At 36.4% G+C, this 24830-nt stretch overlaps 5 protein-coding genes, 1 long non-coding RNA gene and 1 other non-coding gene across 28 annotated transcripts in view; 4 read left to right on the top strand and 3 right to left on the bottom strand.

The window, feature by feature from the left end:
• Positions 1–5: 5 nt before the first annotated feature.
• Positions 6–11311, top strand: LOC107227483. Of its 2 annotated transcripts, XR_006904591.1 has the most exons (3): positions 6–16; positions 7625–8044; positions 10467–11311. It is a non-coding gene; the product is annotated as an uncharacterized LOC107227483 (transcript). The 2 variants fall into 2 exon arrangements; XR_006904590.1 differs by lacking the exon at positions 6–16 and having other exon boundaries at positions 7259–8044.
• Positions 39–1892, top strand: LOC124294660 (sodium channel protein Nach). The gene is made up of 6 exons (XM_046740954.1): positions 39–184; positions 291–432; positions 600–842; positions 927–1154; positions 1298–1613; positions 1768–1892. Exons 1-6 carry the CDS (start codon positions 39–41, stop codon positions 1860–1862), a joined length of 1170 nt encoding a protein of 389 aa, XP_046596910.1. The 3' UTR covers positions 1863–1892.
• On the bottom strand, positions 77–3531 carry LOC124294662. The gene is made up of 3 exons (XR_006904592.1): positions 3400–3531; positions 1066–1195; positions 77–198 (listed from the first exon to the last, which is right to left on the bottom strand). It is a non-coding gene; the product is annotated as an uncharacterized LOC124294662 (long non-coding RNA).
• On the top strand, positions 2011–3587 carry LOC107227472. 2 transcript variants are annotated; one of them, XM_046740952.1, is made up of 2 exons: positions 2011–3018; positions 3095–3223. In XM_046740952.1, the coding sequence occupies exons 1-2, from the start codon at positions 2086–2088 to the stop codon at positions 3101–3103; spliced, it is 942 nt and encodes a 313-aa protein (XP_046596908.1). In that variant the 5' UTR covers positions 2011–2085; the 3' UTR covers positions 3104–3223. The 2 variants fall into 2 exon arrangements, with proteins under 2 accessions (XP_046596908.1, XP_015524106.1); XM_015668620.2 differs by having other exon boundaries at positions 2032–3587.
• Positions 3588–15195, bottom strand: LOC107227481 (WD repeat-containing protein 75). 2 transcript variants are annotated; one of them, XM_046740936.1, is made up of 16 exons: positions 15079–15195; positions 14809–14964; positions 14535–14736; positions 14271–14446; positions 13910–14029; positions 13642–13820; positions 13398–13556; positions 13125–13318; positions 12843–13027; positions 12571–12734; positions 12292–12478; positions 11956–12134; positions 11696–11868; positions 11416–11601; positions 4071–4201; positions 3588–3939 (listed from the first exon to the last, which is right to left on the bottom strand). In XM_046740936.1, exons 2-16 carry the CDS (start codon positions 14943–14945, stop codon positions 3729–3731), a joined length of 2583 nt encoding a protein of 860 aa, XP_046596892.1. In that variant the 5' UTR covers positions 14946–14964; positions 15079–15195; the 3' UTR covers positions 3588–3728. The 2 variants fall into 2 exon arrangements, with proteins under 2 accessions (XP_046596892.1, XP_015524117.2); XM_015668631.2 differs by having other exon boundaries at positions 14809–15149.
• A 301-nt stretch (positions 15196–15496) lies between these two features.
• Positions 15497–17922, top strand: LOC107227482 (ribosome biogenesis protein WDR12 homolog). The gene is made up of 9 exons (XM_015668632.2): positions 15497–15688; positions 15883–15968; positions 16055–16265; positions 16382–16522; positions 16628–16803; positions 16944–17014; positions 17131–17377; positions 17473–17605; positions 17704–17922. Exons 1-9 carry the CDS (start codon positions 15627–15629, stop codon positions 17840–17842), a joined length of 1266 nt encoding a protein of 421 aa, XP_015524118.2. The 5' UTR covers positions 15497–15626; the 3' UTR covers positions 17843–17922.
• Positions 17923–18639: 717 nt separating this feature from the next.
• The window catches only part of LOC107227484 (protein alan shepard), a 42824-nt gene continuing 36633 nt past the window's right edge, over positions 18640–24830 (bottom strand). For 17 of the 19 annotated variants that reach the window (XM_046740943.1, XM_046740941.1, XM_046740944.1 and 14 more), the window contains 5 exons: positions 24559–24712; positions 24200–24391; positions 23930–24022; positions 23686–23834; positions 18640–22992 (listed from right to left, as the gene is read on the bottom strand). In XM_046740943.1, coding sequence (XP_046596899.1) covers positions 22962–22992; positions 23686–23834; positions 23930–24022; positions 24200–24391; positions 24559–24712 — 619 coding nt within the window. In that variant the 3' untranslated portion in view covers positions 18640–22961. Of the gene's footprint in view, positions 22993–23667; positions 23835–23929; positions 24023–24199; positions 24392–24558; positions 24713–24830 lie in introns of all 19 variants that reach the window. The other 2 variants (XM_015668635.2, XM_015668637.2) reach the window with 2 other exon arrangements.

Genomic DNA, 24830 nt, shown 5'->3' on the forward strand with positions numbered 1-24830 from the left:
TAGTCACTTGTGCTCTGTGCTGGTGGGGCTGTATAACAATGATCAACAATTCGTTGGATGCTTTTCTGAATCGATCGGTTGCGTTCACCATAGAAAGCACGTACCTCAATTGGCAAACGAAATTACCATCGCTTAGCGTTTGCATGCGTACCGTTCCAAAATCCCTGATCACCGCTAACTCTTTGTATGTTTTAAAAACTGAAAAAATAAAATGTGTCAAGGTTTTGTAAAAATTGTATATTGGATATGGTGCGTTGAGTAGGTAAAATTTTTGTTTTTTCGTTTTTTAGACACAGTAAAAAATTTGGTTCCAAAATAAATCCCTACGCATGGCGCTGGCTATTTTCTGGTATCACCAAAAAATCCAGTAAACAGGTTACAAACGAATTTACCAAGTTGACTTCTGACGATATTGTCAGTCTTTTCACGGAGGTGAGCTACTGTACTCTCATAATATCTACGTGAATTTTATCTGAAACTGAGTGTCAATTCCCTGCAAGGTCTCAGATAAATTTTATTAAGGAGTTTGCAGATTTCAGCCAACTGTGTCACGTATTTACAAAAGCAATTAAATCAAATTTCTTTCATGATTCAAACAGTCAGTCGTTAACTGCACTGAACTATTGACCGAATGCTATTGGAAATCAATAAAGTTTGATTGTTGTGAGGAATTTCATCCGCTACAAACGGTTGGTGGGACATGCTATGCGATCAATTCAGCGCAAACAAAATCAGGTGATACTTTGAAGAATAAGTTTACAATGAACCGAAAAACTGGACTTGGCTACTTGCATGTAGGCCTAACGACAATTGCCTTATCTGAACAATCAGTAAATATTCAGGTTTGTACAGAAGCACTAAAACAGTAAATGGGACAGGTATCTATTTGAATACCTATAATGAATACTGTGGTTCGTTCTTCTCAGGTTTTTGTTCATGACAATTTGGAAATACCGACGGCTCTAACTCACGGAGATAGAGAAATCTATACAAAGTTTGGTAAGGTTGTCAGCATTTACTACAACTTGCAAGAAACGATCAACGACGATGGTTTGAGAAGCATACCTATGGAGAGACGCAGATGCCGCCTATCCGATGAAACAGATAATGTCCTGTACTATAAGTGGTACAGTAGTGACGGTTGTGTTATAGAAGTACGTATCAAAGACAGCGTGGCACGTTCCTTACTTCAATTCTGAAAAACACCAATGCTTCAGGGTTAAAGAACTCGAAATTAGATTTATTTTTATGACTGATCGATTAATCTTCTAAATAATGTGAAAAAAATTAATCTTAGCTGCAAATGGAAAATATGTTGACGCGGTGTGGCTGCGTTAGTCACCTCTTTCCTCATACACCTCGAATGCCGGTTTGCAACTACACAGGTCTCCAATGCATTCATAATCAAAATGCATTTGCTATAAACGAAGAAGTCTCGAAGCATCGATGTATACCTGACTGCGAGAGTGCAGTAATCAAAATATTTCAAAATCCACAAGCAATTGCTGAATTTTCGCGGTTCAAAATATCCCAGGGCATACATCTTGAACTCCTTGAGCTACCAAGTTATCGGTTCAGGCGATATGTGGTTCGGAGCTTGTTAGACTTAGCAGGTAAGATATCAGAATATAAAGACGGAGATCTGAGATGTAACTAAACTGTGTTAGTTTTATTATACTGTCACAGAGTGATATCATTTTTCCAAGTTTTAGCATTAATGGAGTGTGAAAATAATAATAATAATGCAAATACATTCTTGTTCAACAGTGGCGGTCGGCAGTACAGTGAGCCTTTTTATGGGTGCTGGTATACTGAGCATAGTAGAAATACCGTATTGGCTTTTGTTACGCGATGCACAATAAATCAAATCTAGATTTGGTATAATTTACAGCCATAAAATAGCAGAAATGTATTCGGGAAACAAACAATTGCCTCATCATTTTTCATTTACTCATACTACTCACACAGTCTGCACATGGCTAGACGCTTTTACCCTAAAGGATAAATTAAACTGGAAAAGAGCTCTCCTGAGCAGTTTGCTGGTAGTGTTGTTGCAACGAACTGAACATCGGAGTACCTGGATCAATGGAGCTGCTGGTGAAGAACGAAGAGAACGTTGCCGTTGACTGGTCAAATGTTTTGATATCCACCGAGCCTGAACTACTGAATTTAGAAAACGTGAAGAACATTGTATATCAAGACGAAGGACCCGAGGCAAAACTCATTGGCTACAGTATCCAGCCGTATTCAGACGAGAAACTGGGATTTCTAGCGTCGCACAAACAACTGAAAGTCACGATTCTCAAGCCAAACTCGTCAATCGAGGAAACAAAGTTATACTTTGTCAAAGCTGTCCCCAACGAAGTACCAACCCAAGCAGAATACGTCAGTGAGACAAAGATATTTATAAAAGAAGTGTTATTCTTCAACTACATTGTTCCGGAGCTTGATAAATTTTACCCTGGTGAAAGATGGGGTCCAAAATGTTACCTTGCTCACAACGAAGTGATCGTGTTAGAAGAATTACAATCGCGCGGATTTTCTATGCGTGAAAAACTATTCGACGAAGAATCAATAAACGCGGCATTATCCGCACTGGCAAGAATGCATGCAGCGTCATTGGGAGCAGAGGCTCGTCTTGGTAAACCTTTAATAGAAATTTTCCCCGAGGCTTTCCAAGAAACTGGGATCCAAGAGTACGGAAAGCAACTCATGTGGTTCAAAGCAGGTGTTAAAGTAGCAGTTGCGGTTGCCGAACAGCTGGGATTAGATGCAAGTCAGATACCAGAAGCTTGCCAAGAAGTATTCGAAGCAAACAAGCCGTCACGTTCCCTGCAAAATGTAGTGAGCCACTCAGATCCTTGGTCCAACAACTTTATGTTCAACAAAGACAAGCCGCCACTTTGCTACGTCGTAGACTTTCAGTTGGTCAGATACTCACCACCGGGTTACGACATTGCCATGCTGCTCTACCTGACAGCGTCACAAAAATTGAGAGAGGTACGAGGAGAGGCGATGGTGAGCCATTACTATTCGACGCTTTGTGAAACTCTGGCCATGTACGACCCTCCCATAGAACCGCCATCCTTTTCAGACATCGTAAAAGGTATGGAAGAACAAAAACTGGGTGCCTTGGTCACAGCCATGATCTACCTACCGACCGTATTGTTGGACGGAGCCCTTGGCGCTACAGTTATGAATAACCCAGTGACGTACGCCAAATACGTTTACAACGATAGACGAGACGTTGTACTTTCCAACATGAAACGTGACACAATGTACGATTCAAGAATCAAAGAGGTTGTAACGGAGCTCCACGAATTTTCAAAACGTCTTCACAACCTGCCCATGCCTTGTTGATAGCTATACTAGTAATTTATTAATCAATTGCACACTCACCAGATCCTAAGCTAGTTTGACATTGTGATTTCGCTCATCTCTCTCATCTACCAACATTTATCTGTATAGCTGAACTACGATTTTAAAATAAAATTAGTTGTTTTTAGGGGATCTGAAAAAAAGAACAAAAAATTACTACGTGTAATATCTGTACACTGCATGGAATAAAGAATGAATTGTAATCACTATTTACTTTCAGCTGCGATAATTATTTTATTCTCCTTATAATTATGCTTGACATTGTCTTTCAGCCAATCAATATTACCGAAAGCTGAAAATATTTAATAATTATATAACAAATAATAAAATAAGCTTATAACGAGGCTCGATTACTTCTCCGAAACATCTCTGCTGAGAAGAATTGCAGACAGTGAATGTGAAAACAATGACCAGTCGAAGTGAATCAGCCGCTCTTCATCTTCATCCGAGGTGTCCATCGGTTTGGAAGTATTCGGCGATGATATTTCCGTCCTTGAAGCAGCAAACCTTTCGTCGCTCTCATTTCCGGAATCATTATCACGATTATCATTCATAGTTTCGCTAAATGTGACGAAAACGAAAAAAAAAACCAATTAATCACAATTCATAAATATTTCCAAATTTTGATCCAACCAAAAGAGGAAAAAAAAAAAAAAGGCAACGAAATATTCAAATAGGTGACAATAATTTACCCATTGGCAGAATTGTCTTTTGAAATAGATTTTCTCCTCTGCTTCGATGGCGATACGCTGATCATAGAAAAGATGAACGGAGCACAGAGCAATCTCATCGGTGGCAAAGTGTGAGACGGCACGCTGAGTAGCTGTAAAAATAATAATGATCAATTTTACTAAAGCGATGAATATTGAAGGTACCATTTGGTATTTACCATAATGATTGGGAAAACGTAGATAGAATTAGAATGTCTAAGAAGCCAGACGTATGTGTAAGATATGTTATGTCGGAGCTTTGTTTGAAATTTCTCGCTTTACGATTTGCGCGTGACCTGATTTCACAGACTGCGGTAAACTAGTGCAAAACTTTTGTGCTGATTAAACATTAAACTTCTATAAATGGGTAGAGGTATGTGAAATGTATATACATGTATATCTATATGTACAGTATATTCTCGCGTACGGACAATTGAAATTTTCAAAGCACTCTAGGCTGCTTCGTTGCATGGAAAATGTAAATGAAAAGTGCGAAGTGTAAGGTGATAATTTGAAATATTGATTGAAAGGTGGCGATGATATGAAAGAGGAATAAATAAACGAGGTAGAATGAATTTTGCGGAAGCTGACTCACAGGCCTCGAATGAGCGCGGAAACTGATCAGCCAAATGACGACAAGGTGTAATTAACGATTCCGTGGAATTCACTTAATTCGGATAGGCTCGCAGCGTTGTGTGGAAATTGTGAGACGTTGGTTGAGTGAAATAAATGCAGTTTTGGCTGGTTTGACGTAAGGCTCGTGCATGGTGGGCGTTCGAGTATGACGACTGTATTTATTCTGTCATTAACTATCCTCGTTGTTCTAATTACAGTGCACACTGTCGCGTGCACTGCCTCGCCGGAAGATTGGTATATCTGCGACTTTGTCATATATTCCATCAGCTAAAATTCAGTTTTATTTCGGTGCTAAACGCACGGTACATTTCGGAGTTGCAATGATGCGAGTCGACAAAACCGCGACAGATCCAATTACGTATGTTTTATAAGAAAAGAATATTTGAACAGTAAAATTGTAATACCAGTGGGTAAAACCAAAGAAATCAAGATACTAACAAATTCAGGCCATTCGCCGAGTCAACCTTTCCACAATATGAATAAATATTGTACAAGTGACATAATCTCTCCACAGCTTATCATTTCTTTTCACTTTATCAACGCGTCACCCACGTGTAATTGTGTAAGAAATGCAGAAGGCTAAAACTACACGTGAACCTCAGGTGTCGACTTAACGTAGTTAAGATTATTTTTAATTAAATAAAACCAATACGATGGTGCATTTGTTCTTTCCTCTCTCTTTCCTTTTTTTTTTTCGTAATTACACGTGTCAAAGGAAATGGCAAAAATTCACTGCGCGTAATTGAATATGTTGCAAACTGAAAAATTATCAATAATTGTGGGACATTAACGTTCCAATGGCAAGAGATCATTGCATACATGCTGAAGTAAAGTTCACTGAACTGCGTGTTAATTATGATAAGACTGAAGAATTAGAGGTCTGCAAACAAGTCGAAAATTTTTGCACTTCCCAGTAGAGATATTGGGTGAGCATAAAAGAATGGAAATATTGTATAATATCTTAAGGGACTGTTCAACGAAGTGAATAATATTTATGCCCTCGCCCTGTAGCATTTTCACTGTTTACTGACAATGAGATATATTAGAAAAAGTGGCAACTTATTACGTTGAAATATTGAAAAAAAAAAATACTCGTTCTCTTTCTGATAAGACGTTGATTTAAAAACAAAAAACTAGATGATCGAAAACTGTAACGTCTTTCGACTGTACAAATAAAACTTTCAGAAACTTTTCCAACTCCAGGAACACTCGGGCAAAATTTATTCCACTTGAAATCTATTTTTTTAATTTTTTTATTCCGATTTTCAATCTGTTATAATCTATTTAAATGAATAGAACAGTATCGAAGTCTTCCTTCCTTATTATTATACTTATACATGTATGCAAATAAACTGTAGCAATTATTTTTTACGCCGACCAGACTGTTCATAATGTTTTGGTTGCCATCTGTTTCCTCTTGCCTGATATGAATGAGTACGTCAGGGTTATTATACGTAAACAATTATTGACATTCCGGGAATTGTTTACGAGTATGAATATAGATTATATAATAATTGAACGGTAGAACGGGGTTCTTAATAGCTAACGAAGAATACATTATAGAGGGGAAAAGATCAGAAAAATTCCAAGACAACAGAGATTAGGAACGAAACAACAAACCAAAAATGATAATATCTTAATAATCCAGTGATAAATTGACTCCCGTCAGTTAAATCTTGCGTAAAATTCAATCCGAGTCTCGCTTTGAAAAGATAAATATTTAATTGACCTTACACCACGTATATATACCAGACCTGCAATACGTAACGGCATGATTTTTGGTAGGCATTTTGGTGACTAATATCCGTGGAACTATTCTGGCAAAGTATTACGATATGTATGTCTGTGACACCGATAACGCGGGATATAGTTTCACGGTCAGCAATATGTTTTGATTTATTACCGTGTCTGATAGCTCTTTCAAAGATGTAAAATTCCGAGGTAACTGTATTGAAATACAAATACAAGAGAGTACAAGGACTGATGGATCTTATTAATATAATAATAACAACAACAACGCTCGCGAATCTAATTAATTGAAACTTCTACACCAATTATAAATAATGAGTAAGAGAAATTCTCAAACAGTTCAATAACAAAGTTGAGTAGATTACGGTGCAGAATTATATAAATAAATGTGATGTATCCAAAAGTTACATATATACTGATATTTACGCAGTAGGCAAAGGATATTCCTTCTTTACCACAAATCTTCCAAAATATTTTATTGCAGGTTCGTAATAATGACATTGACAAAATTTACCCGCGTTGCTACAATATTTGCAAAATCACAATTCGCCCGTGTAATTCTACCTTATAAACCTACGAGAATGTGCCGAATAAGTTTTTGCATGGAGCCTTGATATAATATTCTGGCAAACAAACTAGAATAAACCAAAACGTCAAGATAAATAAAGAAGGCATTAGGCTTTCGGTAAACTTTCATACATATAATCTGTTGATTTTTCCGGAAATAGAAATTATCTTTATTCTTTTAATAGAACGAAATAATTCACGTGAGAAAATATTTCATACAATTATTATCATTCAATTTCATGCCGATCGCGTCGCGTAATACGGGGTGAGGGTTGAAAAGAAAAAAAAAAAATTACGCTTTCGTTGAGACTTGAATTGCCTGGATATTTTTTTAAGTTTAAGATGAGAACGATCGATCGTAGCGACTAAGATTTTCGAAGAAAGTTAATCAAGCGGAATTCCGGGATAAAAATTCCGGAGAAACGCACATCCGCGGCGATCATGCGGAGTAAAGTTAATGAACAATGTGGGCACATAAGACTGCAGTAGCGTCGACGGGGGGCAGAGGAAAAGGGGGTTCCGGGGGCGTTCCGTGGAGGGTCGCAACTCGTATATCAAATCATGGGGACGCTTCTGAAAGTCAGTCCACCATCGAACGCGATCAGCGTACATATCCCCTGAAGAATCTTGAAGAGGATTTATAACATTACGATCCGTGCAAGAGAACGACACGAAATCAGAATCGTCGAATCGGTGAAATTGTGTGAAAAAACAAAAAATCCTACGATTTCGAATTGTCAGATAAATTTCGCGCCTGACTATAATAGTCCGCTTTAAAGATCTACAGTGAAAAGAAAAGTCTCTTCTCCCTCAGTTGATAAAGAAGATAGAGTACTTTTTAATTCGACGAAAGATAATAATAATAATAATTCAAATAGCCGAAATTTGTCGCGGTAATGAAGCTGAATCTCGGGGGATTTCTTATCACATGTCTTTTATTGCTGGTAGTTTTTATGACCAGCAACATCACGACTGAAGCTCTACCCATCGGAAATCCGGAGGCAGTAAGTTTTATAACTACATACATTCACGATGATTTGATACCGGTATTAAAACTCGTCTTTTACGATCCTAAAACGTGTAGTCTGAATTTGCTATCAGAATATTGAAGATTTCTTTTTTTTTTCCCTTCCTTTCTTTTTGTTTGTTGGCTTTTAATTTAGTTCTTATCCTGGTCTTTTCTGGAAAAACTTTGAGAAAGTTAATCGTCGTTCATTGTCAGACAATATTAACTCTCTGAAAACTTCACTGTTCGCAATTAGTTTTGAAATGTACAATTGATACGATAAATTTTTAAGAAAAAAAAAAAAAATAATAATAAATAGGTACATTGAGAGAAGAGAAATTTACTTCTTGTTTCATTCGACGTAATAAAACAAAAAAAAAAAGAAAAATTTGTTTTCGTTGTTTCGTTCAAGTTTACTGTAAGCGAAAACAGACGAGTTTATGTTTCCGAAGATTCTGGAATAATAGGAGTTCATTTCGCGTGAAAATAAATTTCATTTCACAATTATTCAGTATGAACGGGATTCTTGAGAGTAAAAAAACAATAATTGAAACAGAATAGAATGATCGAATGATTGAATAAGTTTTCATAAACCATGAATTTCAGTGATGCAAATATAACCGTGATATTATGCATCTACGTTAAAGTAACGTTGAATACGTTTGGGGTAATGTCTCCCGTCGTAGTATTCGTAGTGGCAGTAGCTATAGTATATCAGTATTATGTATGCAAATTATTGTCAACGATGCAGTTGTAATAATGTTGTGTAGAGTATACGGAGAGGCTTTCTTCCTGTCTTTAATCCTTTGTTACGGAGTAGTTAGATATGCATCATATGGGTTGCACCCATCCCGTACGAATGATACAATCAAACGGCAAAACAGCTTGCATGCATGTACACACACATAACTTTATATCAGAGGCATGTTGAACCGCGTAGGAGCTTGCGAAAGCTGTAGAGACTTTCCAGCTGCATACAATACAGAGCTTTGAACCGCCGGATCGGAACATACGATATACGATGCATTTATACAAGACGTAGCGAGTAAAGTACCAAGGAAAATTCTCCGTTCTAGAAATTTCTACCAGAATGAAACGATAGCGTAACTATTTGTGCCATCACTTTGTCCGCTGCGATGCAATGTTCGATAACCGGTAAGCGCTGGAAATCATTTAATGGCAGAAGTAAAATTTCAAGTGTATAAACGGCGGCCATCTTGATTTCATACCGGCGTTTCAAATCTTCAGTCCATATAATTTGAAAATATTTATTTCAAATTTTTCTCAAATTTTAACCAAGTTATAAATTGATCTATGTTATTAATTGACGGAAAAAATTTGGATCAAACGAATCGCCGGTAATTGATATAGGTGTGTAGACTGTAAGGTGTGAAGTAATGCACATTGTGAGCCTACACAATCTATACTGGTACATGCATACGTCATGATTATGTACGTATTTTGTCATCTCGATCGCACCCACATATATAACTATAGTGATATGCAGTAGCGAACGAGCGCGGGAAGTCTTGTGTGCATTCAAACCGCATCATTAGATATTTGTCTATATATCCGGTGCTTTTTATCACGATCAAACCGCATGTGTTGAAATTTAGGACACAATCTGTTGCGTTATACGTAACATCGTCATGACATTCGTTACTCTCTAAACGTGTACTCAAGACATACGCATGAATGTGTAGGTAAATAGATATGTAGATAGATGTAGACGACCGAGAAAATTGATCTTCAAATTGATATCCCCCTTTCGCGTTTCTCTTTGCGCAACCCTCATAATTTCCCTTCTGCTGCCGCAAGTGCCGATCATGTAGAAAAATTTCAATTCCATAACTAGAATGTATGTCACATCTGCTTGTAAATTGTAATGAGGTTGATCGAAAATTTTAAAAACCCGTATGGAATCGGGTTTGCACATTTTTCTTCGTACAGTAGAACGGATTTGTAAAATAAAAAATAAAAAAAAAAAAAAACTATTCCATACATCCATTTTTGTTCACTTGCTGAATTAGAAATAGAATTACAAAAATACCTTGTATAGATATAATACCAACTTAGAGTGTCTCGAGGCCTAAGCATGATTACATAACAATTATCAAACTACTTAAATTATATACAAATGTACTCAAATTCTCAAGCGGAATTAGTACAGATATGCAACTATATCCATATATCAAAGTCTGCATATACGCAATTCTAAACTATAACACTTCAACACATCCCCTTAAGCTATACGCAAATGCACTCAATTCTGATGAGGAATTAGTGCAGAGACACGAGGCCGCGATGTAATGTAACATGAGCGAATACGCATACATATGTTAACCCAATTGTTACTTTGTAGCAGGTAGACAGTATAAATTCCAACAGAAAATTAATTTTATGTTAAATTATTGTTACAGGCAATTGAGAACATGAGACAAATACCACAATGGCATTGCTTGCGTTATCGAAAATTCGACCTGGTTCGCAGATGCCGTCATTATCGCGTTGGAAGGAAACATTGATAACATTCAAACTAAATGAGATGCCTCGGAACGTCGCCGATCTGGACCCATCAAATATCTACTCTCCATATCGACTTTCATTGGCAGTTATTGATAATTGATACCCAAGAACAGCATTTATGCATATCTTACATTATTGTTAATGTTATTATTTTTAATACTGATATTATAGTATATTCCTATTCATAACTCACTATTTCGTTTCCCAAATTTTTTTATTTTTTATTTCATCATCAATTGAAAATTCACATTTCACAACTCAGTCAAAGACTGTTTTTAACGCGAACATGACCGATATACATACACATATTCTTTTTTCACCCAGTGATTATACGAATTTCGATATGGTTATTGTTTTATACATCGAATTTTGCGTAAAGAATCCAAGTACCTTTTTTCTTTCGTTAGAAGAGACAAAATGTATGAAAAAAAATAATATTTACTCAAAAAAATAGTTGATAATTTATTCTTCAAGTCTGAAGATTTAAGCATAATGTGTTAATGTTTTTTACCCCGTAATACAAGTTACAAAAATATTTAGTGAGTTACATACCAAAGACAATATAAGTTTCATAGGTAGAAGAAAAAATAAAAGAAAAAAAAGTCGTATGAAAAACAGATAAGCCAAGCAAACCTTGTAATGTATGGACTAAATGTATGTGTTTTGATCTCATTCATGTTGATTTGTAGAAGAATCAAAAAGTGAACGATCTTGAAATCAAATATATTATTTAAAAATCCGTAAGTTGTACGTAAATTATTCGGAGGCAATCAGTTCCTAATTTCCAGAATTCCTAAAAAATTAACATCAATCTGACGGTAAATTGTCTGTGTATTAACTCACCTCTTGCACGATACCCATTCCTGGAACTCCAAGTTCTTGGTAAGTATAGGGAACGACTTGCTCTGCGCTAGTTGTAGTCTGCGCAGCTATGAGAGCTCCAAATGCAGTGGATGGTAAATTTGTGCTCAAACTTAGATTTTCCAAGGACTTGCTGATTTCCGATGCAGTTTCTAGAGTCAGGAGTTCCTGAATATCAAACATATCATCATATTTAAAAGGTGGCTGAGAATCATTCAATTCTAAATTTCACGTGAATGACGTTGAAAAATTTTTGTCTTACCTGATTGGAGTCTAAAAAGAACAGCTGCGACTTTTGTTGCCAGAGGTTAGTCGATGCATGTCTTGGTGCAGTCAAATGAGGCACGAAACTTGCCCCTAATACGATGCTGTCCTTGTCGGTGAGAGTTTTTTTCGTGTAGACCGGCTTTGAGGAACTCGGAGTAAATATGTATACTGTGAGTGTAAAAGCGAAGAATGATTACAGAGAGAATTTAGATTAAAGGATTAATTGTTAGGTATAAATCCTTGATTTTTTCTCACAAGTTCCGTCGGTCGTAAATGCTGCCATGTATACCGAAATGGGGTCTGCAGTTAAGGTCGAAAGCTTCAGATGAACGGTCCATGTGATGGAAAGAGTCAATAAGTTCCAAACAGCTATGTGGTTAGAGGATCCTACGACAACTAGATGGCCCATTTCGTTGCGTCCAAATTCTATGCGCCTGCAAGGTATGTCCAATTCAAATATTTTCGACAAATCTACTTTCGCAAGTCACCTCTACAAACCGATTACAGCACTGTTAACGTACGAGTTTCTCAAAAATTAAAAAATTAATTTATTTACGTGTGTACTAATTTTATCCAAGACTAAAAACTCACTTTATAATATGTTTATAGGAGCTGTGGGTGAGGCTGCATTTAAGCTCGTTTGTTTCAGGGTTCCAGGTGGTCAGAGTCGGCCCAAAGCCCACAGCCAGCAAAGAACCATCCATAGAAAATGTTGCATCGATAGCTGGCAAGTTACGGTACAATCCAACGCTGTAGCATTGCCAATGTTTCATTTTTTCTGTAAATACAAAGAATAAAATTGCAAACTGAAGTGTTGAAAACGATTGATTCAAAATCATACTCAGCAACCTCAGGAAGAATAATACTCACTATATATTGACGTAGGCTCCACTAGCCGCCATATTTTGTATTTTTTATCAGCACCCGTTGTAACTACAGCTAACTCGTCACTGCTGAGCAAAGCCATAGGCTGAAATTGGAGTGCATTCACAGCACCGTTGTGAGGATATTCTATCGATGTGTTCAAAACGAACCTTGAAAAAAAGAAAAGGTTGAATTAACTTCAGAGAAATGGTATGAGAATTATATTGTAATCCCTATCATTGGGATTAGTATAATAATTCTTAAAAACGGTTTCGTACATTTGCGTGTCGGTGTCAAAGTTCCAGAACTTGAGCCTAACTTCCATTTCGGAAAGCCCGTCGTCTCGTTGCTCCACACTTCCCATCCACAAGCCATCCTGACTCAAAGCTACTTTTGTCACCTCTGTATTAGCTATGACGGTATTTCGCTCTTGCGTTAATAAGTTTTGAGCTGTTATATTTATCTGCAACAAATTGATGATAATTAACGACGTTTTTTTCAATCAACGAGTTATTTCTTTCAAAATGTTAATAGAGGTAATTATATTATTGAAAAGTTACATTGTACAAAAGGCTTTTCGTATGCGTATTGTAGAATTGGACATGACCGGTACGACTGTTAAGTACTAGACAATTGGTTCGTGGATCAACGATCAGACCAGCAGGGAATAGATTTTTCCTTGCACCAACAACACCCCAAGTAAAATTCTGTATAACAGAAATTATCTGCTTTTGAGGGTTGATCACAATGATGCCTGGAACAATATTTTAATGTTAAATCACTGTATGATTACAAACTGTAGAATTTATCAATGCAAAAAAAGTTATTATTACCATTGTCCAATGTTGATATGGCTATGTATTGATTCTCAGATGCTAGAGAGAGGTGTTTTATAGGAGCCGGAAGTCGTGGTAGGTAAGATTTTTGCTGAACATTGTCCAATACCCATTTAACCATCACGCATTCGCCTCCACCGCTGTACAAATGGCTTCCTTAAAGATAGTGAAACACATTAAGATAGTATAGTTGTTGAAAATCAATTCACCGTCAATAGTAATAACAGAAACAAATGCTTACCTGTACTACTAAAGACAATTTCGGTGACGGGAAGTGTGTGCCAGTGATAAGTGGCCTTGATTACCATACGTTGTTGAATGTTTAACCAGACTAAAATTCGGCCACTCGAGTCCCCGGTGGCTAGACATTCTCTGTCAGGGTGCCCAGCAACAGCTGTACACCGTCTGCCCGTTTTATGTCTATGGAGAAAGTAAATGACAGAAGAGTAAAATGTGGTGAAAAAATTTAGTACCATCAGCAACTGCAAAATAATAGGCACGATACTTACAAAATCCCTTCAAAATCCTCTGCAGGATTCAATATGTGCAAATTAACATCTTCCGCAACAGCAACTAAGTGTTCACCAGCTCTCCCAACAACATCAACATAATATTCATCAGAAATGGAGCTGAAAATGTAAAAATTCTGGATATTCAGAGAGGTATGCTGAAGAAATGTATATTTCAAATTAAATTATTACATTAGCAATAAGAGATTTTAGTGCAACGGATATGTATGATACTCTGTTTTCCTTGTGGTTGAAATGAAAGAATATAAATTTTCTTTGCTCTCCCAAGCATGGTTGATTTCCAATGTACATGATGTAGTGCAGAGAAAAAAAGTGATAAGTTTCAAGTAAAATAGCGTACCCTAATTTAGTTCGTAGAGCGATTTTGCCGTTCTCTACACCAAACAATTTCACATGAATTTTCCTTTCGATAAGATAGGTGACCAGCGCTTGGGTAACGTTACTTCCATCACTTGTCCGATATCTGACAATATGAAATGTCCTAATTTTTGCATCACGATCATCAACTTGAAGATTCTGCGAATTGTTTCAGAAAATTGTTAATCCATGATGAGCCGGTATTAAGAGAACAAAAACTGATTGAGAATTTTTCTGGAACACATACTGTTTTTTTTATTATCAGACCCTTGTAGCAGTTCCAATATATCAGTTCACCGACGTCTGAGCAAGCTAAAACTACATCTCTGTTGTCAGGGTGCGAAGATATTCCTGCGATCTTGTGTTCAATTCCTTCAAATTCTCTGACCAGATCTCCGGTCCTAGTGCTGTAGGCTCTAATTGAATGCTTCCAAACGACAAATAATAACCTAAAGAATTAAATTTGAGGTTAGATAATCATCCATCAAAGTATCAGAGGCATAGGTTTATGTTTGACTTACTCTCCATCATGGGAAAATAACGGACGGTGATCGATTATGCTTCCGCCGCCGATCCTTTTCACGGTCAAGTCATTTTCCTCCTGCGGTTTTTTCTTCGGAGTACCCGATTTCGGCCCAGTCGATCGCTTCATTCGCATGTTTGACACTGTCGTTACACTGATTGTGAGTATAAGGTTAGATTAAAGCAAGTTTCTCACACTGAATAACGGTAATCTCTTAATTTCTCCCGTAGTATTCGGTTCCTTCATTAATCCTACAATTGTTACATACATTCTTATTTAAAATTCACCACGTGCCGAACTACGTTAACCGGAATGCTAGGTTGGATTAGGCCGGAATTACACCACGGCGACATCGATGTTTGACAGAAATCCGAGTCCGTTATTGGTTGATACGCCAACGCATCGCTGCAATTTCTTGTCGCTGAAATAAAATTTCGGCTTTAAGTTGAGATAGGTTAGGTTCTTAGAGCATATACGTACTACTGGACGTAGCCGCCCATGCCGTCACATCGTGAAAATTGCAGTCGAAGTGATAAGAGAGCGAGGTATATACCCGGGCATACTGGTTATAGCCTGTCTCTCTCACTCCGCATCTGATTGGCTGAAAGGAAGCGTATCTGCCAATCAAATGTAGAGCGAGAGAGACAAGCTGTGACGAGGGTATCCTCACTCCTCCTACGCATTTTCTGTACATGATAGTTGTATGTTACAAGGTTAAGTTAGATCGAAATTGTTGGTTGACAATAGGAACGGAGCGGCTTTAACTTAATAATCATTTCATCAGTTATTTCACAGTTTCAATAGCATACCGTCGCGATGGCAAGTGTCGATGACGACGTTCCGCAAATCCAAATACGCTTCACCACGAAACAAGAACAGTGAGTATATAAAAATATGAGTATGAACACACGTTTTGCTCAGTCAGGTTTTTGATGTGAAAGCTAAACACGTGGAACAAACGGCTGTCGGCTGTACTGCAGACTCTTGTAAACTGGATATAGAAATTTGATACTTTTAAAACAATGCCAATATAAATTTCACTGTTTTGTATCTACACAAATTCGATTTTCAGGTACGCTGTTCCAGACTATCCATTGTCTGTGCCATCAACAGTTTTCACTGATCAACTGAATACTATACTCAATGAACTTTTAAGAGGTGAGATTTCCTGAACTTTGGAAAAGCTCGTATCTGTTGTAGAAATATTGTACTGCAAATCTGATTCATTAACAAATGTTATACAGAATCTGCAGACTCCACTGCAACTGTAGAGTTTGATTTTCTTGTCTGCAATGAGTTCCTGCGCACCTCGTTAGCCGAGCATATCAATGAGCGTGGAGTAACGACTGAGGAAGTCGTTTCAGTCGAGTATGTGGAGCGGCATCCTCCTCCGGAACCCCAAGACTGTCTCATACACGATGACTGGGTGTCAGCAGTTGCTGTAAGAGAGAACTGGCAAGTGTTTTCAATTTTTACATCAACGTTTTCAAAATTACAGACTTTTTGGCTAGGGAAATTTACTCACACATAACAAAGCAGTAGTAATTTGCTACTTTTTCCACCAATTACAGGATACTGACGGGATGTTACGACAATACCGTGCACATCTGGAATACGAAAGGAAAACATCACCTCACAATTCCAGGACACACATCGCCCATTAAAGCAGTGGCTTGGATAACATTAGACAATGAGAGGGCGACGTTTGTTAGGTACTATAAGCGAAGTACACAACGTTCATGTTATCGCTACAAATCTACTTGCAATAAATTAATGAGATATAATACAATAACACATTAATCTCTTGCTCCTTGCAGTGCATCGCAAGACCAAACTGCCATTTTATGGGATTGGAACATCAGAAGTAACTCAATAGAATGCGTTCAAATTTGTCGTGGACATGAACGCGGGCTGGAAGACATTGCAGTCAATCATAATGCCACACTGATCGCCACGGGATCATGGGATACAATGCTGAAGATTTGGTCCACCTGTAAGTTCGAAGAGGTGCATTCTGAACGAGAGTTATTTGATGAATTAACTTAGGGCTTTGAACTGAACAATATTTGCAACTGATCTTGTACATCTTTTTAATACGATTAATAATCACATAAATCAAACTCTTTCTTACAGCTGTCGACGATCGAAACAATGACGGTGAGTCTGCCTCAAAGAAGCTGAAAACAGATCATGGTAAAGTTAGAGTGAGTATCTGTATGGCAAATTTGATTATGTTCACTATATGATTGAGAATAAAAAATACAGTAAAACTTACCAGGCCAGTTTTTTTTTATCAACAATATAATTCGGGCAATTTCAGACGCCAGAAATAACGATGAAAGGCCACAAAGAGGCAATTAGTGGTGTAGTCTGGTCAGATAAATCTGAAATAGTAACGTCGTCATGGGATCACACGCTAAAAATTTGGGATACAGAACTTGGTGGAATCAAGCATGAAATTCCAGGGAATAAGAGCTTCTTTGATGTTGCATATTCGCCGTTAGCTAACGCTCTCCTCACCGCCTCAGCCGACAGGCATATCAGATTATACGACCCAAGATCGTCAGGTGAGGATGAAATCTATGCCACGTAGTAAAATCACTCGGATATTCATGATCGTTGATGTTTGCTAACGTTGGCATTATATTTTTTTTTTTTTCAGAGGGATCAGTGGTCAAGGGAACTTTCACTTCACACACGCAATGGGTGCAGTCTGTCTTCTGGTCAACGACTGATCAATACCTTTTTCTGTCTGGAGCATACGATAACCAGGTGAAGCTTTGGGATACTCGAAGGTTTGTGCATAAAGTCTCTACACATTCTTAGACATGATTAATAAACGTGAACTTCATTTTATGTGGTGTCGATATTACCTTTCCCATTCTTCTTACAGTCCCAAAGCACCGTTATTTGATCTTTCTGGACACGATGACAAAGTTCTCTGCTGCAACTGGTCCAATCCAAAATTCATGGTATCTGGCGGGGCCGACAACACTGTTAGGATATTCAAGTCGAAACACGCGATTGGTTGATAATGTCTAAAAATCAACATTTGTAAATTATTCAAAAAATATAAATTTTAAATAAAAACTTAAGTTGTTGGAATATGAAACTTAATTCTCGTACTTTACGTATAAAATTATTCTACTCCGCAAAGACACTGTTGCAAAAGGGTAAATAACAAGAAAAAAATTGATTTTTGTCTTTACAAAAGCGAGACAGAGACTTTTGCATAAGAGAACAATACTCTCAACTGGATAGGAAGAAGAGGAAATCGAACATTAATGAATGAAAATTCAACAAAATCCCCAAAACAGATCTTTTATTGATCAAAAATAAGGGATAATAATAATTAGGAATTTGATTTTTTCATTTGAAAAATACCAAACCATATTTTGTAAGTAACTCTAAGACTGATCGGCGCATGCTCTTTAATAAGAACATTCCACAGAGCATGCACCTGCAGTGTGCAGTTTACAGTAACAGTGTGTCTGCAGTCCGTGTTCGTGTAATAGGCAGATGATGGTTTGTTGGGAGTAAAGGCGCGCTCGTAATCTCCAATTAGGTGATAACGCACCAAACACCCACACACGCCGCACACTCTCCAATTACTTCAGCGCTCTCGTTCTCTCTCTTTCATTCTTTCTCCCTATCTGTTTTTGAAAGACCCTACCTAATCCCTCACATTATCTCACACAAAGACTAGCTTTTTAAACGATCCAAAATAAACTAAGGGCACTTTTAGTGGCGTATGCCCTGTCCTTATACAAGTTTCATGAAAAATCTAATTCTGACCGTTGTTAAACTTTGTTTTATTACAGCACCTATCGACTTCTAAGAGTCCCTACCTTAGCTAGCTATGACACACTTGCCTTAGTCTAGATTTTTTTTTTGTTAATTTTTTTTTGTTTTTTTTTTCACTACGTGCTATGCCTCGCCATCTTAAAATAATTAACTCTAAATCGATTCTCGTACATCTAAGTTTCTTTATTTATTTATTTATTTATTTTTTTGTTTAGTTTTGTTTCGCTAATCTAGGACATTGTTTTTTGTTTCTTTTTTTGTTTCTTTTTTGTTTTTTTTTTTTGTTTTGGGTTTTTCATTGGTCACAAACCACACAACACAAAAAATAAGCGAAAATCAGGGTATTGTGTCAACAATACACGTTCTGGTGTTGTTTTGTTGCATTTTTTGTGTTTTTTTAGGTTTTTTATTTTTTTTTTTATTTTTTGCTAAATCTCTTTTGTTTTTTGTTCAACGCAATTGAAGACACTAGTAGTTATGTAACGAAGAATGAATGAATGAAATACAGAAAGAAAAAAGAAAACAAGAGCAAACCAATATGAGAAGAAAGAAACCTTTACTTATAACAATATAAAAACAATGACTTAAAAACTTTCTCTCTCTTTCTCTCTCTCTATCTCTCTCGCTCTTTCCCTCGCTCTGAAAACTAAGAAAAAAAAAAAAAAAACTGAACAAAGTCGAATTATGATGATGATGCTTGAAAACTGCAACATCGAGATAATCTGGACTTGCTTTTTAAGCTGATATCACTTAAATGTTACGTCACTTAAAAACACCCTAGTTTTTCTACTTAAAGCCTAGGCTAAACGACTACAATATCTAATCTACACATCTGCTGTTTCAAGTTTTTCTTTCTTTTTTTTTCTCTCTCTCTCTCTCTCTCTAGAAAGCTTACAGAAAGCAGCATTGCTTGGAATCAAGTTCCAAAATGTTGGAAACATATCCGGCCGGCCCAGGCACCTGACCCGTGGTGCGCAGCAAGCAAGTCCTTACTATTATATTACATTAGATATAATATATGTTGTATAATAATAATAAGATTTATTATTAATATGAATAGCCAGTCAGTCTTGACGGGTGCGAGATGCATGGGCTGAACGGTGCCACCCCCTCATGCTAAAAGGGGAGGAAGGAAGGGGGGGGGGGAGGCATTTATATCCTAATTCCTAACTATCGTCTACCTACCTAACTATTTATCTATAAACTTACTTAAATCATTAATCAATTACACACTAGGTCCCTTATCAATTAAGATACTATCCTATTCATAGTCAACACTAGCTACACAAGTCCTCTTATGCTCAATTACTCTTAACTAATTATCTTGTTATCATTTAAATTTACTTTTTTTTTTTTTGTTTAATCCTACTGTTACTTCCAACTCCCCTTTCTTAATCCTCCTATATCCTATACAATAATTATACTCTGGTTCTTCCTCCGCGTCGTTCTCTTTTTTTCGTGTCTACCCGGAACTTGCGCATTCTCAGTCAGAAGCTGTTTCGATAATTATTTTATCCCGTTTTAATTTCTATCTCTCTTTCTCTCTTTTAATGCGCCGTTTTTTTCGTGTTTGGTCGTCACAATAATATTAGTTATTTAGTACAAGTCTATTAGTAAAATTCTCGAAATTCACTATTTAATCACATGTGATTTTTTTTTTTGTTGTCAGTCGTCAGTGATGACAAATATAACGTTTAATTGTGCAACAATAATTATGTTCACAAAATTGGATTTTCGCTTGCATATGGACTCGAATTGCGAGTAATGATCGGTTTCTTAAAAAATAGTTCATACCATGTTCTTTTTTTTCCATTAATTATTATTATTATTAGTTTTTATTCTTCATCTTATCATTTTTTGTCATCAAATTGTGATGTACCAAAATAAACTAAATATATTATTTACTTCAAGTTTCAACAGTGTAAAAATCTTTTCATACTTTAGATGACGTTCAATAATAGTAATTGTTAATTATAATAATACAGCGTATTTCATGTAATATTATAATAATAGCTACGATCACCTCTATGCTACCTAACTACCTGCCCCGCCATTTGTTGAGCTCAGAACTCACATATTTGGTAGAAAGCTTTCTGTTTTTTCATTTCTCGATACTTTATTTATTTACTCCTTTTCATCTAAAAACCAGACGCACCACACACATGAGACGTTGATGGCTGTATATCATTGTACAGAGGTTCAAAGGGGAATTTGGGTGCAAGTAACCCTCCGACGATTCTTCTCTGCCTGTCCCATGGTATATTTTTATCATCTTCTTCTTTTCTTCTCCTTTTATCTTCATCGTCACACATAACAACGTGTTTTCTTCTCAATCTCAATAATATATTAAATTAATTTACTCTTTAGCTAGTGTATCCCGTCATCAACAAGTCTATTAGGATCTCTCGGCAGATCGTTGGGTTCATTATAAAGATTTAAAGAGAGAGACCCACCAAAAATTTGATTTTTTTTCCATTTTCTTTAACTTTTTCTTTAATCTTTTTCTTTTTCCTAGACTTTGCAGATCGTCACGCACAATCTGGCAATCCCGTTTAGTGGCAACTATACACATACAAAAATCTATCAAGTTCATAAACAAACAAACAAACGTAGTAGTAGTAGTAGTAGTAGTTGCAGTAGTAGTAGTAGTAGTAATAGTAGTAGCAGTAGTAGCAGTAGTAGCGGTAGTAGTAGTAGTAGTAGTAGTAGTAGTAGTAGTAGTAGTAATGGTTAACCGGCTACAAACACAGAAACAATTATACTTTCTTAACTAGAAGATCAAAAATTTGGCTCAAGTTTCGCATATACCGACGTAAAAATATATTATAATATTTTTCAGCATATATCCCTGTCTAAAGTGGATTAGTCTGAAAAGGCACAATTCTAAAAAAAATATCTGTATTTACTGTACAATTAAAACTGATATTGATTCGTTAACCGTACGCATAAATATAATGTTTTCTAAAAAGTACTAGGTTCTTAATCATTTTTTTTTTTTTTTTCATTAGTTACTTTTTCACTTTTTCTGATTTTTTTCTCATCTCGTACAATAATTATATATATCCTGAACATTTTCGACTTCGTTTTCCACTTCTATCATAAAATATATCATCCGTGAATTTAAAAAAAAAAAAAAATAAATAAATAAAAGGGAAAGGAAAAACAACGAAAAGAAATAAACGAAAAAAACGTAACTTCAGGGAAAAAAAAAAAACGCAAAGTGTAGTCATAGAAAATATCATTAGATTAAAAATCTCCACGTGGCAATTTATATAGTGTATACATACATACATATTAATGTCGTTACCGTTATGTATGTATAATTATATCTCTGCCCAACTTGGAATGTCTGAACAAAAAAACAATTGTGATGAAAGTGCGAGCGAGTGGGGCAGTTCGTTAATGAAGGGCGAAGGGATTTGGAACCATCGATCACCCATATGTAATATATGTATATACATGTATCAAAGTCAATTGATATAATATATATAGTCAATCTACTTCGTAAACCCCTTCGCCACAGTGGCCAAGTCACCGGCCAGCCAGCTGGCACCAGTCCGGTTAGGGGGATTGAGTAGTACTGTTTTGTATCATACAATCATACTGAATTGGAATTTTTTTTCTTTTTTTTTTTTATCAACTCTAGTATTGGAAGTGTGGGTTTTGTTTCTTTCTTTACATATTATAATTCTTGGGAAGAATCCTTCTTTGTATATGTGAGCAGCGTTAATTCTTCATTTCGTCGTCTTCAATTTTTATTTTTTTTTTCACTTTTTTTTCACGTTTTAATATATAGTTTAGGTTTTCTTTAAAATATTTATTCATATTTCTCAAGCGTTCAGTTTCTTCAAACTTATCGTCTCCGTAGTAAATGTAAAGTAATACACCTAAAGTTAAACCTTGGAAGCCTATCAGCTCAACGCTAAAAAGAAAAAAAAAAAAAACTGCCCATCGCCCTGTATCAGTTTTTCTTTTTTTTTTCTTTCTTTTTTTCCTTTGTCATTGTCAGCTACACACAAATTGGCATTGGCGGTTTTTACAGAGGCTGAGACGAGCTAGTGCCGATCGTATTGGTCGGTACCCAAACCTCTTACCTCCCGTATTATGTCAACATTCATACTCTACTACTGTCGTTGCAAAATATTAACTACTTTTTTTTTCACCTATTTATTCTGGTGGATAAAATGTATAAAAGATGGCTGGCAAGTCAACTTATCATGAGGAAGAATCTTATTTCTGACTTTTTTTTTTACGTAACGTATATTAACCTCTCTCTTTTTCTCTTTCTCTGTCTATTTCTTAGATTTTTTTTTTTTAATATCCCTCATATAAACAGGTATACCTCTTCTAACTTATGTAACCCTCGGTATAGTCGTATCTGAAACAGAATAGAAAGCAAATTATTTATTCAACTGTATAAAAACGACCAAAAATAAATACTTCTTCAGATTTATTATCATCACTGAATGCGAATGTTCCTCGAGTCTTGAACGCTCTTTGAACAAACGCAGTCGAAATTCTTAAATGATTGTAAAATAAGACATTAATAATAATCAAATGAAATGAGAGTTTGTTTTATATATTTTACAAATATTCCACCATGTCTCAATTTGTTTATATACCAAGCAAGATGATTCCATCTGTCATTAATTACTTTGCTCTGAACAAATGAGTTCGTATGTTTAATCTTTAATTTATCATTTCACGGAGGTTATTTACAATAAATTTTGGTCATTGGTGATAATAAACTATCTATCGAAAGCATTGTTCATGCAGAGCTCGATAAAAACGTACATTCCGAGGAGCGAAGAAAAAAAAGCTGATATAGCGCAATGTCCTTTCTCAAATTCGGTGTTCTGATAGAAAAATAAATTCGAAAATGTAACAATTCTACAGAAGCATAACGGTCCTATTATAAAAAAAAAGTGATGAACAAGTGTGTGAAAAAAAAAAAACCAACTTTGCAGAGGGAAAAAAAAAAAAAAAAAAAAATTGAAGAAAAAAACAGCTCTGGTCAATTCGGCTGCTACTAAAAAACTATACTCGCGCTAACCTATAAACTGTGGCCTACTTGGGCTGCTGAGTCTGGTATTGTTGATAGGAGTCGTCCGGGGATGCCGCGTTGCTCGTCTGCTCAGAATCGCCCATTGGCATAGTGTGGATAATGCTAGGTGCAGGGTACGGTGTATACGGGTATGGGTGAGGACTCGCTGCTATGTACTGAAAATTAAAATCAAATATTCACTCCGGTCGATACAGGTAATCCTGCCAATTATGTGAAACTAGAATTCTTTAAAAAGACGATTAAAACTCACGGAAGCTGTTCCTAAATGCATAGTGGACATTTGTGTCGTTAGCTGGGGCATTATGCTATACTGCGCATTGCTTGGATCCGCTGATGGCATCATCTGTAAGAAATTTGATGATTTAAAATTTTTTTTATTATCTAACATTATGAAAAAGAAAAATGCAGTCGTTATGCAGAATCTAACTATCAGTCTCTGTTCTAAAATGACATACAGTTATTATTTCTATAACATGGAGAGCTGAGCTATCTATTCCCTGATAGGCAAATATAAACTCACGTCAACCTGTTGCATGTGCGGTGGTGCTGTTTGCACAATGTACGGAGTGACCCAAGGCCCTCCAGGAACACTGTAACCAGGAACTTGGCCGTAGTGGCGACCGTACTGAGCCAATGTCGCAGCAGGCAACATGTGAGCCGTTGCCACACCATTCTGGCCAACTCCGCTAGCATCGTAATTCAAAGTCATACTCTGCAACAGAAATTTCGTTCAAGATATGCTGAAAACTAAGTCAGGGCGATTTTAACTATTGTGTATATTATCAAGACAGAAATAGAAGGGACGGAATATCAAAATTGTTCGTAGGTGGATCATAAACGTGTAAGAGAGAAAAATAAGAAAAAAACGAAATTGCTTACGTCACCAGATTCCCTCCATATGGGACTCTTGTACAAGGATTTCTTTTTGTTGCCACCATCGGCAAATTTCACTAACAGCGGATCCTTTGCCCCTTGCAATGCTTTACCGTTAAATATCTGAATAATTTGTTCGCACTTTTCTTTTGACTCCATTCTAAAAAATATGAATACAAAACGATCACCACTCGTGTCACATCAATGCCAAGTAATGAGATATAATATCTTCAGAACTAACAAGATCAATAATCGTTACTAATTCTAAGGAGGATGTT

Source organism: Neodiprion lecontei, chromosome 5, assembly GCF_021901455.1.
Source record: "Neodiprion lecontei isolate iyNeoLeco1 chromosome 5, iyNeoLeco1.1, whole genome shotgun sequence".
Lineage (NCBI taxonomy): Eukaryota > Metazoa > Arthropoda > Insecta > Hymenoptera > Diprionidae > Neodiprion > Neodiprion lecontei.

Bases quoted from the DNA above. Each gene is read 5' to 3' on its own strand.
- LOC124294660 (XM_046740954.1), top strand. From the start codon at position 39: ATGATCAACAATTCGTTGGATGCTTTTCTGAATCGATCGGTTGCGTTC. The intron at 433-599 runs GTGAGCTACTGT...TGATTCAAACAG, and splicing joins TTGTCAGTCTTTTCACGGAG to TCAGTCGTTAACTGCACTGA. The intron at 843-926 runs GTTTGTACAGAA...CGTTCTTCTCAG, and splicing joins AACAATCAGTAAATATTCAG to GTTTTTGTTCATGACAATTT.
- LOC107227472 (XM_015668620.2), top strand. From the start codon at position 2,086: ATGGAGCTGCTGGTGAAGAACGAAGAGAACGTTGCCGTTGACTGGTCA.
- LOC107227481 (XM_046740936.1), bottom strand. From the start codon at position 14,945: ATGCGAATGAAGCGATCGACTGGGCCGAAATCGGGTACTCCGAAGAAA. The intron at 14,447-14,534 runs GTATGTGTTCCA...AACAATTCGCAG, and splicing joins GTCTGATAATAAAAAAAACA to AATCTTCAAGTTGATGATCG. The intron at 4,202-11,415 runs GTGAGTTAATAC...TTATTTTTACAG, and splicing joins GAATGGGTATCGTGCAAGAG to CTACTCAGCGTGCCGTCTCA.
- LOC107227482 (XM_015668632.2), top strand. From the start codon at position 15,627: ATGGCAAGTGTCGATGACGACGTTCCGCAAATCCAAATACGCTTCACC. The intron at 16,523-16,627 runs GTACTATAAGCG...TGCTCCTTGCAG, and splicing joins GAGAGGGCGACGTTTGTTAG to TGCATCGCAAGACCAAACTG. The intron at 17,606-17,703 runs GTTTGTGCATAA...TTCTTCTTACAG, and splicing joins AAGCTTTGGGATACTCGAAG to TCCCAAAGCACCGTTATTTG.